Here is a 13,754-nt window from a genome sequence, read left to right on the forward strand (position 1 = left end):
AATCAACTTCAACCAAGTAGTGACTAAAATAGATCAAATGCTATAGTTTACAATAGGTTAATATAATACTGAAGTAGCATTGCTTTACAGGTTTATTGAATAATATTTTAGAATTTACTCAACAAAATCATTTGAAGTCAAAGCAGGCGCACAATTGTTATTAGTACATTTTGATGCTTCAAATTTTGGAACAATCAACCAAATTTTGGACAATTATCTTTTCATTCTAGTAAGATCAGCTGAGCCGAAAAAATTTAGCTCTCAGAATACATTGTTATTAGGAACATACTGTTGAACCTGCACTTGTAACATCATTAGTATAGTGAACAAGAACGACGAGATCGAATTGCAAAGTGATTATTTTGGAGCTGCTTGCATTTCATGGGGGATGGTGAGCTGTAACAAGCTGGGGCGATACCCCCTAGCAATACATAAAATATCATAGAAGAAAAACAGAAAATCTGAGTTCCCTTGAAAATTAAACCTTGACTTAAACAGAAAAAAACTGCATTTATTTCATTATCCACTGACCTTGTGAAATACATATTTATTCATTATTTAATTTAAAAAAGAACTATTCATCGAATTGGCCTATAAACCTTCCTATCACTAATCTAGACAAACTGAAAATTTCAACATCATCGGTCCGTTAGTTTCCGAGTTTAGCCTGGACATAGAAATTTGGAGTTTGTGCTTTATATATATGGAGATAATTGTGATTGTGTCTGTGTGCATCTGTTTATTAATTTTGTCATATTGCCCCCCCCCCCCCTTTCTTTTAACTTTTCATATCTGATATTTCTAGGCTGGCAGTTCTGCTGTTCATGATACAGTTGTAAATCAATTGTTAGCAAAGATAGATGGTGTTGAATCATTAAATAATATCTTAGTTATTGGTATGACAAACAGAAAAGACATGATTGATGAAGCATTATTGAGACCTGGCAGATTAGAAGTCCAAATGGAAATAGGTATTTGTTTTCCTCTAAAAGTTTTAATATGAAATCATTGTTAATCTTAAAAAGTTATTCCTTCAACCAAATTTAGCCAATTATGTTAATATGTTCTCTATTATTTATGTTGCACCTGTGAAAAATTATTTTCCCCGCTGTTTCACACTTTTTATTATCGATTAAAAAACAACTATAAATGAACATTATACCTTGCCAGACTAAAGTGCACCATATTTTTATACTGCACTTCTACTTCGTCAGGAAAGTTCTGAAAAAGTCGCAAATTTGAAAGAAGATCTTAAAAGTGAAGAAAATTACAAATAAATAAAAAGAAAATTAATTTAAATTCTGAAATTTTGAATTCAAATTATGTTTTTCACAATCACGAACTACGACAGGACCCTACTGGTTGGAGTTATTGTTTCTAGAAACGGCTCGTGTCCGTTATTGTTTCCAGAAACGTCTACTGTCCCCCCAAGCCAGCCCTTCCTCCTGGGTGGTTACGTGTGCATAGTTGTGTGTGTGTGTAGACTTGTGTGTGTGCGTAGACCTGTGTATGCACGTAGGCATGTGTGTGAAGTCGTGTGTGTGTGTAAGCGTGTGTGTAGGACATGGACGCCTCCGATCAGGAGAAGCGGCTAGCTCAGGAACAGGGGACAGCCGCGCCTGCAGAGAACGGTGGTGCTGGTGTGCCTGGTCTAAGCTGAAAAAGGAACCAAACGCCAAGAACGGTCAAGTGAGGACAATAAGCAATCGTGATTGCTCAATATTTGGCTAAAAGTTTTCATCTACTGTAGCACCTGTTTGTAGAGAAACTGTATGTAGCAAATTTAAGGCTATAACATAATAGTTTCAATTCTGCTTCATGTTCCACTCTGTAGAATTTATCTTTTTGTTACAAAATTGCGGCTACAATGAAATTTTAATTTCGTCCTTTTGACTTAGCTATAAATTGGGCACAACTGTTTTTTCTTTTCAATCGTTGGGATGATTTTTTTTTTAAACTGAAGCATTCTTATCAAGAGTTCGATATCTTTAATCTTTACTTGTTGATTATAATGCTGAATAACTTCTTAGTTTTAAATTTGTTTTTGAAACACTAATTTGTATGACTTTTCGTGAAAGACCTTACGCTATTGATAATAATTTTCATAGAGCTAGTCTGAAATTGGTCCTTTTTGTTACTTAAAGTACTCGGAATCAATTATTTTATTTAGATTTTAAAAAAATGTTACAAAAAATTTATTCTGCTATTATTAATGTTTCACCTTGCCTTTCAGAAAATAATTTATGCTGCAAAAATATTTATTATAAAGCATTCAATAAACTGAAAAGAATATTGATTGAGTCAGCATTGCATTTTGTGCTTGCATTTCAGCATTTTTTTTCCCCAGGGGCAAGACAAAACTGTAGTGCTACTTTTGAAAATGCTGTATTTTATTTCTGAAATTATATTTGTTCTATTTTGGTTATTTTTAAATACTCTAGATTAAATTTAGTGTTTCTTGATTTTTTTAAATCTTTTCTTTTTCCTTTGGATTAAATTTTAGGGCTTCCGGATGAAAAAGGAAGGTTACAAATTATAAATATTCATACTTGTCGAATGAAAGCGCACAATAAAATGGCACAGGATGTGGATTTGGAAGAATTAGCTACTTTAACAAAGAATTTTTCTGGTGCGGAAATAGAAGGTTTAGTACGAGCTGCTCAATCTACAGCTATGAATAGATTAATCAAGGTACTACTAATTTTATACTTATGTTTGGTTCTCGAAGTGTAATTATAACTACCATTTTGTATTGTAACTTTTCAAAATGTTTTACTATAATACTATAACAGAAAATCTATTTTTAAAAAAAGGGAAAAAAATTTTTGCAATAGTAGACATCCTCAAAAGAAAAAAGCTGAATAAAAAGCTTGTCGAACATAAAAATTGTGTATTATACACAAATTGTTGCACTCAATCAATTTGCTAAATACAAAAAAGGAAGTTTTTGTTGCAATTGCTTTTGCTTTGGAATAATTACAAGCAGTAGCAAATCCGGGATTTTGTTCTTATGGCGGCTGAGATCACTAAAATTTTACTTCTCCTGCACATCACCCAGTTTATTCATGTAAACTAACGCATTTTTTAAAAGCTATATTTTCATCACCTGTTTATCTAAGGGTGTTCTTGTCTAATGAAATTTTCTGAATCACATTTGAAATCATCTAAAATCTGATTGATATTCAAAGGTAAACTTTAAAATTTGAAATGTCAGCGTTTATTTTTTTTAAAAAATCATGCATTTTAGACATCATTGCTAAGCAATTTAAAGGCAAAATTTTCATTTTTCGCTTGGGATGGAAAAAAAAATTGCACTTGGCAATTGCAGGTTGTGTAAATGACACAACAATTAAAAAAAGATGGAAGAGAAAGAAAAGCAAGTAACTATGTGGTCTGCATTTTTTTTCTCCTTTTCTTTCTTTTAGACAGCAAATAATTGTATTTTTGGAACAGGTAAAGTAAAATTTCCGAAATTCAAAAGGAAATTTCGGAAAACTAATAACATCCCTGTTATACTATCGCAAACTCGTAAATCAACCTTAGAAGAGCGAAAACAAATTAAATGATAAAGATAGGATGGATGTTGGAAATTATATAATTTTTATTAAAGTAGATATTTGAAAAAAAAAGGCAAAAAAAATCAGTTCTGGTCTAGGGGCGGTGGCAGCCGCATAGTCGCCCCCCCCCCCCTGGATTCGCCACTGATTACAAGACTATAAATGCATAACATGAGTTTCTCATTGTTTAACAAATAAGTTGTAAATGAAGTACCATAGAGTGTCGAAAGTTCGAAGTTCAGCTTAATTTGAGGTGTAAACTTCAATGTGTTCAATTACATCTTTTAGTTCCAAAAAAAGTGATTTTCGTTAAAATCTGAAAATAGAAATCTTTCTCTACTGTTAAACTTATTGAACTACATACAGCAAATAATAAAAAGTGCATTGAGAGTTTGGTGCCAACAGCACTCCCCAAGTGACACATGATATTTGTTGACTACAAAATATGGATTAAGTGATGCCTTGGACATAATAACTTGATACATAAAATTTACGTTAATGTGCATCAAAGAACCTGTAAACATGCCTTTTGGAATAACAAATTGGAGTCAAAAAAGAAGGTTCACAACTTGACATCACACAAGTTGTATTCACCTTCTACTACTAACTGTTTTTGCTTTATGCGAGTTACAATCATATGCTCGCAAGTACATAGATACAAACGTAACGACTAAAGTCATTGAAATGGGTTTGGGCACTGTCAAAATGCATGTTTGGTTGCCTACAAATTTACATCATCATGCAGACGTCGTGAAAAATTAAGTCAAAATTCATTTAGAGGTATTTAAAAACCGAAATTTATGTTGAAATTTCAGTGATACATTTTTCCTTAAGACAATACTTCTTTATCTTAGTGCAAGGACATAAAAGGTGCTCTTCCTTATGCCATCTGAAAAGAGTAAAATTTAAATCTGGAAGAATTTCCCGGATAATCCGAGATGGCATGAGCCTCAATTATCTCGGATTTTCGAGACTCTACTGTACTTCAGCACATTGATAGACTGTATGCCACCACATATTATCTGTTGAGCTTAAAAGCCTTTATTCAGTATCTTGGAGAACTTTTAATTTAATTACAAATGTTAAAGTATTTTTTTTTTAAACTTACCTCCGATATGTTTTTGCCACTCCGAGTCCTGTGTCCCAGCGGCGGATAACTGAAATTGATTCGGGCATGATCGTGCAACGTCGAAATCATCCTATGACGTAACACCCGATGGTTGAGATGTTTTTGGCTACTTTGAGCCGAAAGAACGAATAGAAAGATTGTTAAATCACTCAATCAGGAATAGTTGAGATGTATATCTCCAATGCAAAGTAGGGTGTGTCATGGGATGACGTATCGCGGTCATGGAACGTATAAATAGATTGATCGAAATATTTTCAGTGCTCGCTTGATTATTTGTGTTTACTCCCCATTGGCATCTTGCCATTTTTGTTGACCAATCAGAGATTGGTCTTTGACGGTTTGGCAACAGTGCTTGGTTGTCGTTGATGGAAGTTGCGGCGTGCTCGAGCCGTTGTTGAAGCAACGTTTTTGAATTCAAGCAGGGCTTGAGATAAGTTTTACTCAGTGTTAATTGTTGTTTAAAATGTTTTAAATTACTCCTTTGTGTGGAGGGAAAATGTCACCATTGCTGAAGGTGTTCGCGGTAGATTACCAAAAGATGTAGCTCATTGCAACTAGGCCTAATTCTTAAACTTGGCCTATACCTGGATTGACTTACCGGTGCTCTTATGGTCGAATGGAACTGTCATCAGTTTGAAATCATCGATGTCCTACAGAGTGACCTTCCTGATTGGATTTCCTGGATGTTCCAACTATATTTCCAGAAGGTTCCGGTGGTATTCCAGTGTGTGCACAAGTTGGTGTTCCGGTATATGAAAAAGTTCTTCCCGAACCAAGCAAGCCTATCGGCCGGTGAATGATGGAACAGTTTGATGAATCTACAATTCTGTTACACTTTGCTCAAAATTCTTCAGCAATGTAAACATGCGCATTTAGCGCAGGAAGGTGACATTTTACAATTTTTCTAAAATATTCCACGTTTTTTCTAAAAATGTTTGTTTAACAATTTAACTTTGAAATTTCTGTGATAATTGGGGGGGTTTACAATCTAAATTAATTTTGGTATTTAACAAAATTTTTCCCTGTTGTATACTGTGATATTTTTGAATAAATGTTATTTATTATATTATTTTGAGTATGTTTTATTTCTTACTGGCAGACTGCACGGCTTTTTGATGTTGGGGTTCTGTAAACCTTTTATTTAGTTCTATGAACATAAGGTAAAGACACATTCCCCAACATTATCTACTAACTATTAGTTTGCTGTTTTTTCCACACTTTGAAAAGTAGCACGAAAATCATACCATGGAAAATACAATTGAATTTTCAAGTGAATGTTTCTGCTATGCCAAGTTCTTGTCTCCATTTCTTTCCCCTACTAAATGACAAGGACGGATCCAGAAAATTTTCAAGGAGGGGGCGATTATTGTTTACTTTTTACTCTTTGGAGTTTCAATTTCTAAAAAATTTGGGTGGAGTTTACTAAATTCCATCGTTTACCCTTACGTAATCAAAGGTGCCCCATAGTTGTGTTTCTTTCAAAAATATTCACTGAGAGCCCTCGAACCTACCCCTAATATCATCTAAGATCGTCTAAAATTGAGGTTTTGAACTTCAATTTTGAAAAAATCCTGTAGAAAGTTCCAGTCCCTATTCTAGACTAGAGTAATAAGAGATGGACTAAGATTTCGTTTTCAAGACTTAAATTTTGGGAAAGAGCTCCCTTTCTCCTCCCGCCATCGAAGATTATGTAAAATTGCGTTTTTGGAACTTTAATACCGTAAATATACCAGAAGAAAGTTCCTATACTTCGGTTCAAGGAGGGGGCGAACGCCCCTACTGCCCCTCCCTTGTATCCGTCCTTGCTAAATATACTGTTTTAATCAGTGTAATTGTGTATTTTGTGGTTATAAATGTATCTTTCAAAATGTTGATTTTGCTTTTTAGGCATCCAGTAAAGTTGAAATTGACCCTGAGGCAACAGAAAAAATTAAAGTTACTCGAGCAGATTTCATGCATGCACTTGAATACGACATCAAACCTGTGAGTATTTTTCAAAAAATAATGCTGTGTGATTACTATTTTAAGACATGTTTTCTCTTTTACAATTTTGATTAAGAAATTTTTTTTTACTAATTTTGCTAAAAACATTAAAAAACAGCATTTGGTCGAAACTTCAACACAATTACAGCAGATCAAGAAATTGTCCAAAAAATGTCCACTACCCATTAGAAAAAAAATTTAGAAATTATTGATGAAAATGCTTTGGGCCAAACCCTGGTGTTGACCCTGACAGAGTCTTTGATTTTGAACTTTATTCCCAATTTTAGTATATTAATATCTAAACATGCAAGGCCTTATGAAACAGCAACTTCTTCTCATCCCCCCCCCCCCACTCCCCCTAAAAAAATTCTAGTTGTGCTAGTGATCAGACTTTATAATAGACATAACTGTTCCAAGATTTTCATTTTTTTAAAGTTACATCACATTTTTGGGCGTTAGTATTTCGAAAATGTTAAATGATTTACAGTAAAAGTTCAGGCAACGAAACTCAAGTATTAACTTTTTCTAATAGTTTTACATGCATCCCACTCAAAGAAAAAGAGGGGGGGAAGACACTTTTTTTTTTATTTCCTCTTTTTTATTTTTTCACACAAAATGCATTTTTGTATTAATATTTAATTTTTTCTATTTATACTTTGCTTTTCTATTTCTAGGCCTTTGGAACTAGTGCAGAACAAATTGAGAGGCTAATTTCCCAAGGATTTATTACATGGGGACCGCCAGTTGCCGATATAATGGAAGATGGAGAACTTTTAATTCAGCAGGCACGTTGTCCTGATACAAGAGGGTTGGTTAGTGTTCTTTTAGAAGGTAAATGCTGAATTTTTAATTTCATTTCTTTCATAAACTAATTTGTGTTACTTAATTTGGAACTCAAAATCTGGAAACCTTGAAACCACAATCTTTCTGGATTTTAGATCCTGACTCAAAACAAGGCAAAAATTACTGTATTGTGTAATATTAGGCTCTTTTTTCCCAAATTTCGCTATGTTCGTGCCAGATTTCTTTGTTTTGTGTTTATTAACCTCAATAAAAAGCATACTTTGATGTACTAAAAAAAATATTTGAGAGAATACGCAGCAATATATGATCCACAGATGTTGTTTATTGTTAAGCAAATTATGATATTTCCTATCAATACAATAAATAAAATGTATTTATGCTAAAAATAACCTTGTACTTTTGCTTTGTATTGTATTCTAAAGTGGATGCTAAATGATTTTTGTGCAGTTACAGCAATATTATGAATGATTCTTGGCATCAAAGAAACATAAAAAATAGCTGTATGTACTGTGTTTTACACAAGAAAATAACTGAGTGTCAGCAATTTTAAACATTTGCAGCTGAAAAAAAGGAACAACTTTTCTTAGAAAATTCTGTTTTCTCATTTAAGGAAAAAAATTCTAGTTTTTGGGTCTTCAAGTTTCAAAATTTCTTAAGGTGTGTACATTCTAGTCTATGTAAGCTTACTGTACATCTTCTGATATAGAAAACTGCCTTTGAAAACTGGGATTTGTTACAAATGTGTACTGTATTTATTTGATGATTGAAGTTTTCTGTATTGTTTGTCCATTTTAGTCAATGAGTCCTTTTGCTTCATTATCTTCAATGCAACATGTATTTTCATTTTTGCATGTATATCTATGGCTTTAATGCTTTTTATTTCTAGACTACTCTACTCTGATGCATTCTATATTGACCTATTTTCACATTTCTTGTTTAACTCTTGTCAGCAGGGCCGCTCCAAGCCTGATTGGCGCCGTCGTGTGAATGTCTTTTGAGTGCCTTTGTACTCTGGCATTCGAGGAAAATATTACTAACACCTGGAGGGAGGTTTTGTAGACAAATATAAAATGGAAAAAAATACATTTGGCATTTAATTTATACAAAAAAATGTAAATATTTAATTTTGCAATATGTTGTACGTTTTTACTTCATATCTCGAAATTATCAGAGGGTTGCATTTTGAAAACTTTCTTATCAGGCAAACTAGAAAAAATGAAAAATAATGAGGAAAAAAGAAAAGAAATGGGATGGAGGGGGAGTAGCTGACGAATTAGCTAAAACTATTGAGAATTTTTAAACTCGAAATTTCTTTTTAAAGGAAATTAAAGTTTTACCCCAACAATCACTATTATTTCCTTTTTAAAACCACGTTGTTTTCCAAAGAAGCATTTTTTCCCTTTTCAATAGTAAATATTTTTGAAAAACATTCAACTAAACATTCTGGAGGTGTGGGGGCAAGGGGCGGTGCAACCAGGGGAGTGCCCTGTGGACCTCTACCCCACTGGTTGCGCATTGAAACAAGAGGGAACTGATTATATTTCTAAATTGAAGGATAATATTATAGAGGATATTCCAACTGAAAATCTGAAACTAAAATTTTCCAGTAAAACGAATAATTCTAAAATACAAAATTGTTAAAAAGGTATTGAATTTAATGTCTAAAACAAACACGTTGTCCAAAGCTCTTTCTTTAATTTAATGCGCTAATAGTTCAAGAAAAGAGGGGTGGAGGAATTGAGTAGTTATAGTCAAGTCGTTACTTTTCAGAACTGAAAAAATAATCTGAATTATTGTCTACAATATATGTATATTACGTACAAGTAAATAATATGCAAATGTGCTTACCGTATTTCTGATTGTATAACATGATGCAGTGAAATTAACACAAACAATAGTTAACACATCACAACAAGACATGTTTCACGAATTATAATACATATAACATATTCACCGCGAGAACCAAAATGGGGAATAGCAACTTTCTTGCGCTGCTTCGTATGCTACTTCTTGTGAAATTATAGACATTCCAAAATAACATTCATGACTCCACATATGAAGAAAAATACTAATGTATGCATTAATTAGCATTATGTGTTTTCAGTGTAAAAGATTGCGCTTTTGAATAGCATATTTAGACACAACAAAGGCAATTTTTCCTTATAGATAGGCAGCAAGGAGGATTGCTTGTTTTAATGAGCAGTATAATTTCACCGATACTGTTATAGATATAATGTAAAGTTCAATTACATTTTTTTGGTTGGAGATCCCCCCCCCCCCCCCACCCGTTTCGAGCATTTTTTATTGGTAGAACTCTGCAACTTTTTGACTCTGGCGCCGTCGTGCACTGCACGATCTTGCAAATAGGGACAGTTGTCAGTTCTTGTATTTCACAAAACTTCTTGTAAGCCTTTTAATTTATCTCTAAATTTTCTAATCAGCCCACTTTTTTTTGTGATGGACTTTGATTTGAGGCAAAAATATATGTTTTACAGGTTTATTTTATGCATTTTAATTAAAAATTAACAAGTGTTCTTGATATTTATTGCAGCAACATAAGTCAGCTATGTTTTAAGTTAAACAATGCTTTAAAATGATTTTACTACATGCACATACTTTTTTCAGGTCCACCCAATAGCGGAAAAACTACTTTAGGGGCAAAACTTGCCTTGAAATCTGATTTCCCTTTTGTAAAGTTGTGCAGTCCAGAAGATATGGTTGGTTATACAGAGACTGCCAAATGTCAGATGATTAAAAAAGTAACTATTTGTTTAAAACTTTTCACTACATTTGGCATTTTTATTAGACATATTAATTATATCCTTTCTTCATTAGATTTTCGATGATGCATACAAGTCACATTTCAGCTGCATACTAGTTGACAGCATTGAAAGGTTGTTAGGTAATTGCATATTTACTTATTACAGAATGATATTGTTTTTTTAAAAAAATAGTATCACTTAATAAACTTTAAAGTTTTTAACTTGAAAATTTTAAATGTGCTTCACGATGTTTCAAAGAATTATGTATAAATTTGCTTTTTTCTAAAAAGTTATATTTTTAGTTGCATTTTTTTTCCTTAGAAGGGCCCTAACTAGAACTGATACCCAAACTTACCATTAAGATTTACTACTTTATAGCCCCATTTGCCATATTTAAGGTTTCATTGCTGATTTGGCATTTCGGTTTGTACTGTACAAGGTGCCATTGGCTGAGCTCTTTTCTTTAAAGTTTGATTTTGCTTCCTGTTACAAAAATTCATTTTTTCTTCTTTCAGAGGCTGCCCCTCCCCCCTCTTTTTTTAACTAACCATTTTTTCTTTTTTTAGTATTTATAAAGATATTGCAATAGGAGACATTTTTCCAGTTAAAATTTTATGCTTCAAACTTTTGAATCATCCCAGCACCAAACAGACAACAGTTTTTCTTCGTGTTCTGTTACTTAGTTTACTTTTGCTACCAGTTTTGGTTGAACAGATAATAATTAATATCGTAAATACAATACAAGATTGTTTACATTAGTAACATTTAGCAGAAGTGTTTTTCATCTCAGTACAACCCAGGGGCTCAAACTTTGAGTAATTTTAAGATTTGAGAAAATAAAATTGCAAATGAAATATAAATGTAGAAGCCACTACTTATGCTAAATCATGGATGCTTTTTAAAGTCTTATTCTTGGTTTGAGTAGTTCAACTGATCAATCAATTGAATAAAACATTACCCAACTTGTTAAAAATGATCAAGAAATAGTTTATATAACATTGGAGCAGGTCTGCGCTTTTTGCTTCCCGCATACAGTCAATAAGCCCTCTAGTTTAATTTATGTTATGAATTTCCAATCTTAAAATATCAATTCTTAATGTGAATACATAAAAAATTTATAAAAGCTATGCTTATGATTGAGAAATGTTAATATTCTGATTAATATAAAACACAAAACATTTTATTCTTGGATTCTGACAAATCTCAAGCTCCAGTTTACCTGCGGAGTTTTAAAAAAAAAACTTGGCAACTATTTCTTACAAAAAAAAAGGGAAATCTTTCAGAAAAAATGTTACACTGAATTTTTGAATTTTCCTTTAAATTTAGAGAAGTAATTTGTCTGACTCTAAGATTTTTTCTTGCTCCCTATGTTTGTCGGCCTCTGATTATACTTTTATGAAAATATAAAAAAGAGTTGCCAAAAAAAATTGTTATGATACAAGTTTACAGAATTGTTTATATAATTTTGCAAGTTTTATAGCATCTCTTCTTCAACTAAAACCTTTTCCTGAAAAGTTCACTGTATACTTGATACTTGTATATTCTTGTCATTCATAAATTTCTCATTTTTACTAACCCTTTGATGCTATATGTATGTTCCTAAGTGCATAATATTTTGAGTGGTTTATCTCCTTTTTGTAAAACTGTGTCAGTTCACAACAAGTAAGATCGATAATGTTCAATAGTCCTCCTTTTTCCAAAACTGTTTATGTATTCCTGTTAAAACAATTGTTTTAATTCTTGAAGTTTCATAATCACAATAACTAGATGCCCCCAACAAATTAGATAATTACAGGGCTCATAGTCCTCCTATATTTCCTATATTTTCACAATTGTCAGATATTCTCCTATATTTCCTATATTTTCTCACTAACTCATATATATATATATATATATATATATATATATATATATATATATATATAAAATTTTTTTTTTTTTTTTTGGATGTTAAATGCTACCAAAAAACGCAAAAACATTTGATCCGTTTTTTCTTCTTTCTCCCCTGCACTGTGCACTCTTTCATCTTTAATGTTGGCATATGCTCTAAACTTCTGTTTGATTATTTTTATGAAACATGCAAAATATAGGTGGCTTTACTTGCAACTTTTTACTTGTTTTTAATTAATTATTTTTCTTTAAATGATTTTATTTTGTAATTTTAATAGTATAACATGTTAACTTTAAGTGTGCTGCTGTAAAGATTTTGAAATCTTTTAATTTTGTCACATATAATCTTACATGTAGTTCAAATGACCGGTTGTAGCTTAAACAATTGTTTTTAAAAATGCTGTGTTCAGATTTTGGTATCATTTCAACTTTGAGTACTTCAAATGTTTCAAAGCTTGTAGCTCTCTGAAAAATGTTACTATTCTGATGAAAAAAGTGTCATTTTTGTAGGATTTTGTCTGCTTTTTTCAAGTATGTACTTATTTTGTGTGTAGATTTTCCAAGATTTTCAAAAATCAGTCTTCATCTCAGAAATTTGTTTTTTTTTGGGGGGGGGGGAGGCTTTTTTTTTCTATCTAATTGGTTACGGTTACAAATTGCAGAGGATAATGGATGGTTCCACTAGGGCTCTTCTAACACTCCCTTTTGTTTTTGCAGATTAGGTCAAATTTACCCTTTATACATGTGTACATACAGTCTGAGTAAAAACTTTAAGACCAGTGCACTTTTTTGAGAAATTGGACACACCTTAATCTTAGGATCAAAAAGTCATATGAGTGATATAATTAATTACCTTAAATACAAGTAAAAAAGACAGAAAAATTTAATTGTAAGTGTTTCATTATCAGAAAATGTTACAGATCAATGTTTGAACCTGAGTAAAATCTTTAAGGCCAACATAGAAAAAAGCATATGAAGACAAAAATTCAAATATTTATAACCTTGTGTAGGAGCCATTTCTTCAAATTATTTCAAATAGTCTTGTTTTCATGAATTAAATTAGATTTTGACAAAATTCGGAATGTATTTTTCACCATTCATCTTCGATGGTAGATTTCAGCTCTATTGATGAAGTAAAATGTCTCTCCTTTGCATAAACTCTTCTTGCTAAGTCATCCAATAAGTTCTCTATTGGGTTAAGATCTGGAGACTTAATTGGTCATTTCAAAGTTTCAACATTGTTTACTTGAGCCTATTTTTGCACTGTTACTCGGATGGATAGAAGCATTGTTTTGCTGATATTTTCAATTTTCTCCAGCAATAAATTCGGCATTTGGTAAAAGATGATTTGGGAAGACATTTTGATATAATTGTGAGTTTATTTTATCTGAAACAAATGCAACTGAACACACACCATTGTAAGCAAAGCAGTTCTGACAGAGACTCCATCTAATTGGTGTTTGTAGAATATTTCTTTTTCTTTTATAAAATCATGCCAATTGTACTTCCATCTGTTTGGTCCATCCAAGCTCCACTTCTTTTCGTTAGAAAAAATTATTTGTATTCATTGGTTGTCCCAGGTCATGATTTCCTAGCTAAAGTTGAAACGCTCTATATTGTGCATTTTCA

The 13,754-nt window shown here is 32.2% G+C and overlaps 1 protein-coding gene across 1 annotated transcript in view; it reads left to right on the forward strand.

Annotated features, from left to right (window-relative positions):
* LOC129226545 (vesicle-fusing ATPase 1-like) overlaps positions 1 to 13,754 on the forward strand; it is an 88,342-nt gene that overhangs the window by 39,015 nt on the left and 35,573 nt on the right. The window contains exons 12-17 of the mRNA XM_054861154.1: positions 806 to 971; positions 2,504 to 2,691; positions 6,574 to 6,669; positions 7,344 to 7,500; positions 10,099 to 10,232; positions 10,309 to 10,375. Of these exons, the coding sequence (XP_054717129.1) occupies positions 806 to 971; positions 2,504 to 2,691; positions 6,574 to 6,669; positions 7,344 to 7,500; positions 10,099 to 10,232; positions 10,309 to 10,375 (808 nt within the window). The remainder of the gene's footprint in view (positions 1 to 805; positions 972 to 2,503; positions 2,692 to 6,573; positions 6,670 to 7,343; positions 7,501 to 10,098; positions 10,233 to 10,308; positions 10,376 to 13,754) is intronic.

This window comes from Uloborus diversus, chromosome 7 (genome assembly GCF_026930045.1).
Source record: "Uloborus diversus isolate 005 chromosome 7, Udiv.v.3.1, whole genome shotgun sequence".
In the NCBI taxonomy this organism is placed as follows: Eukaryota; Metazoa; Arthropoda; class Arachnida; order Araneae; family Uloboridae; genus Uloborus; species Uloborus diversus.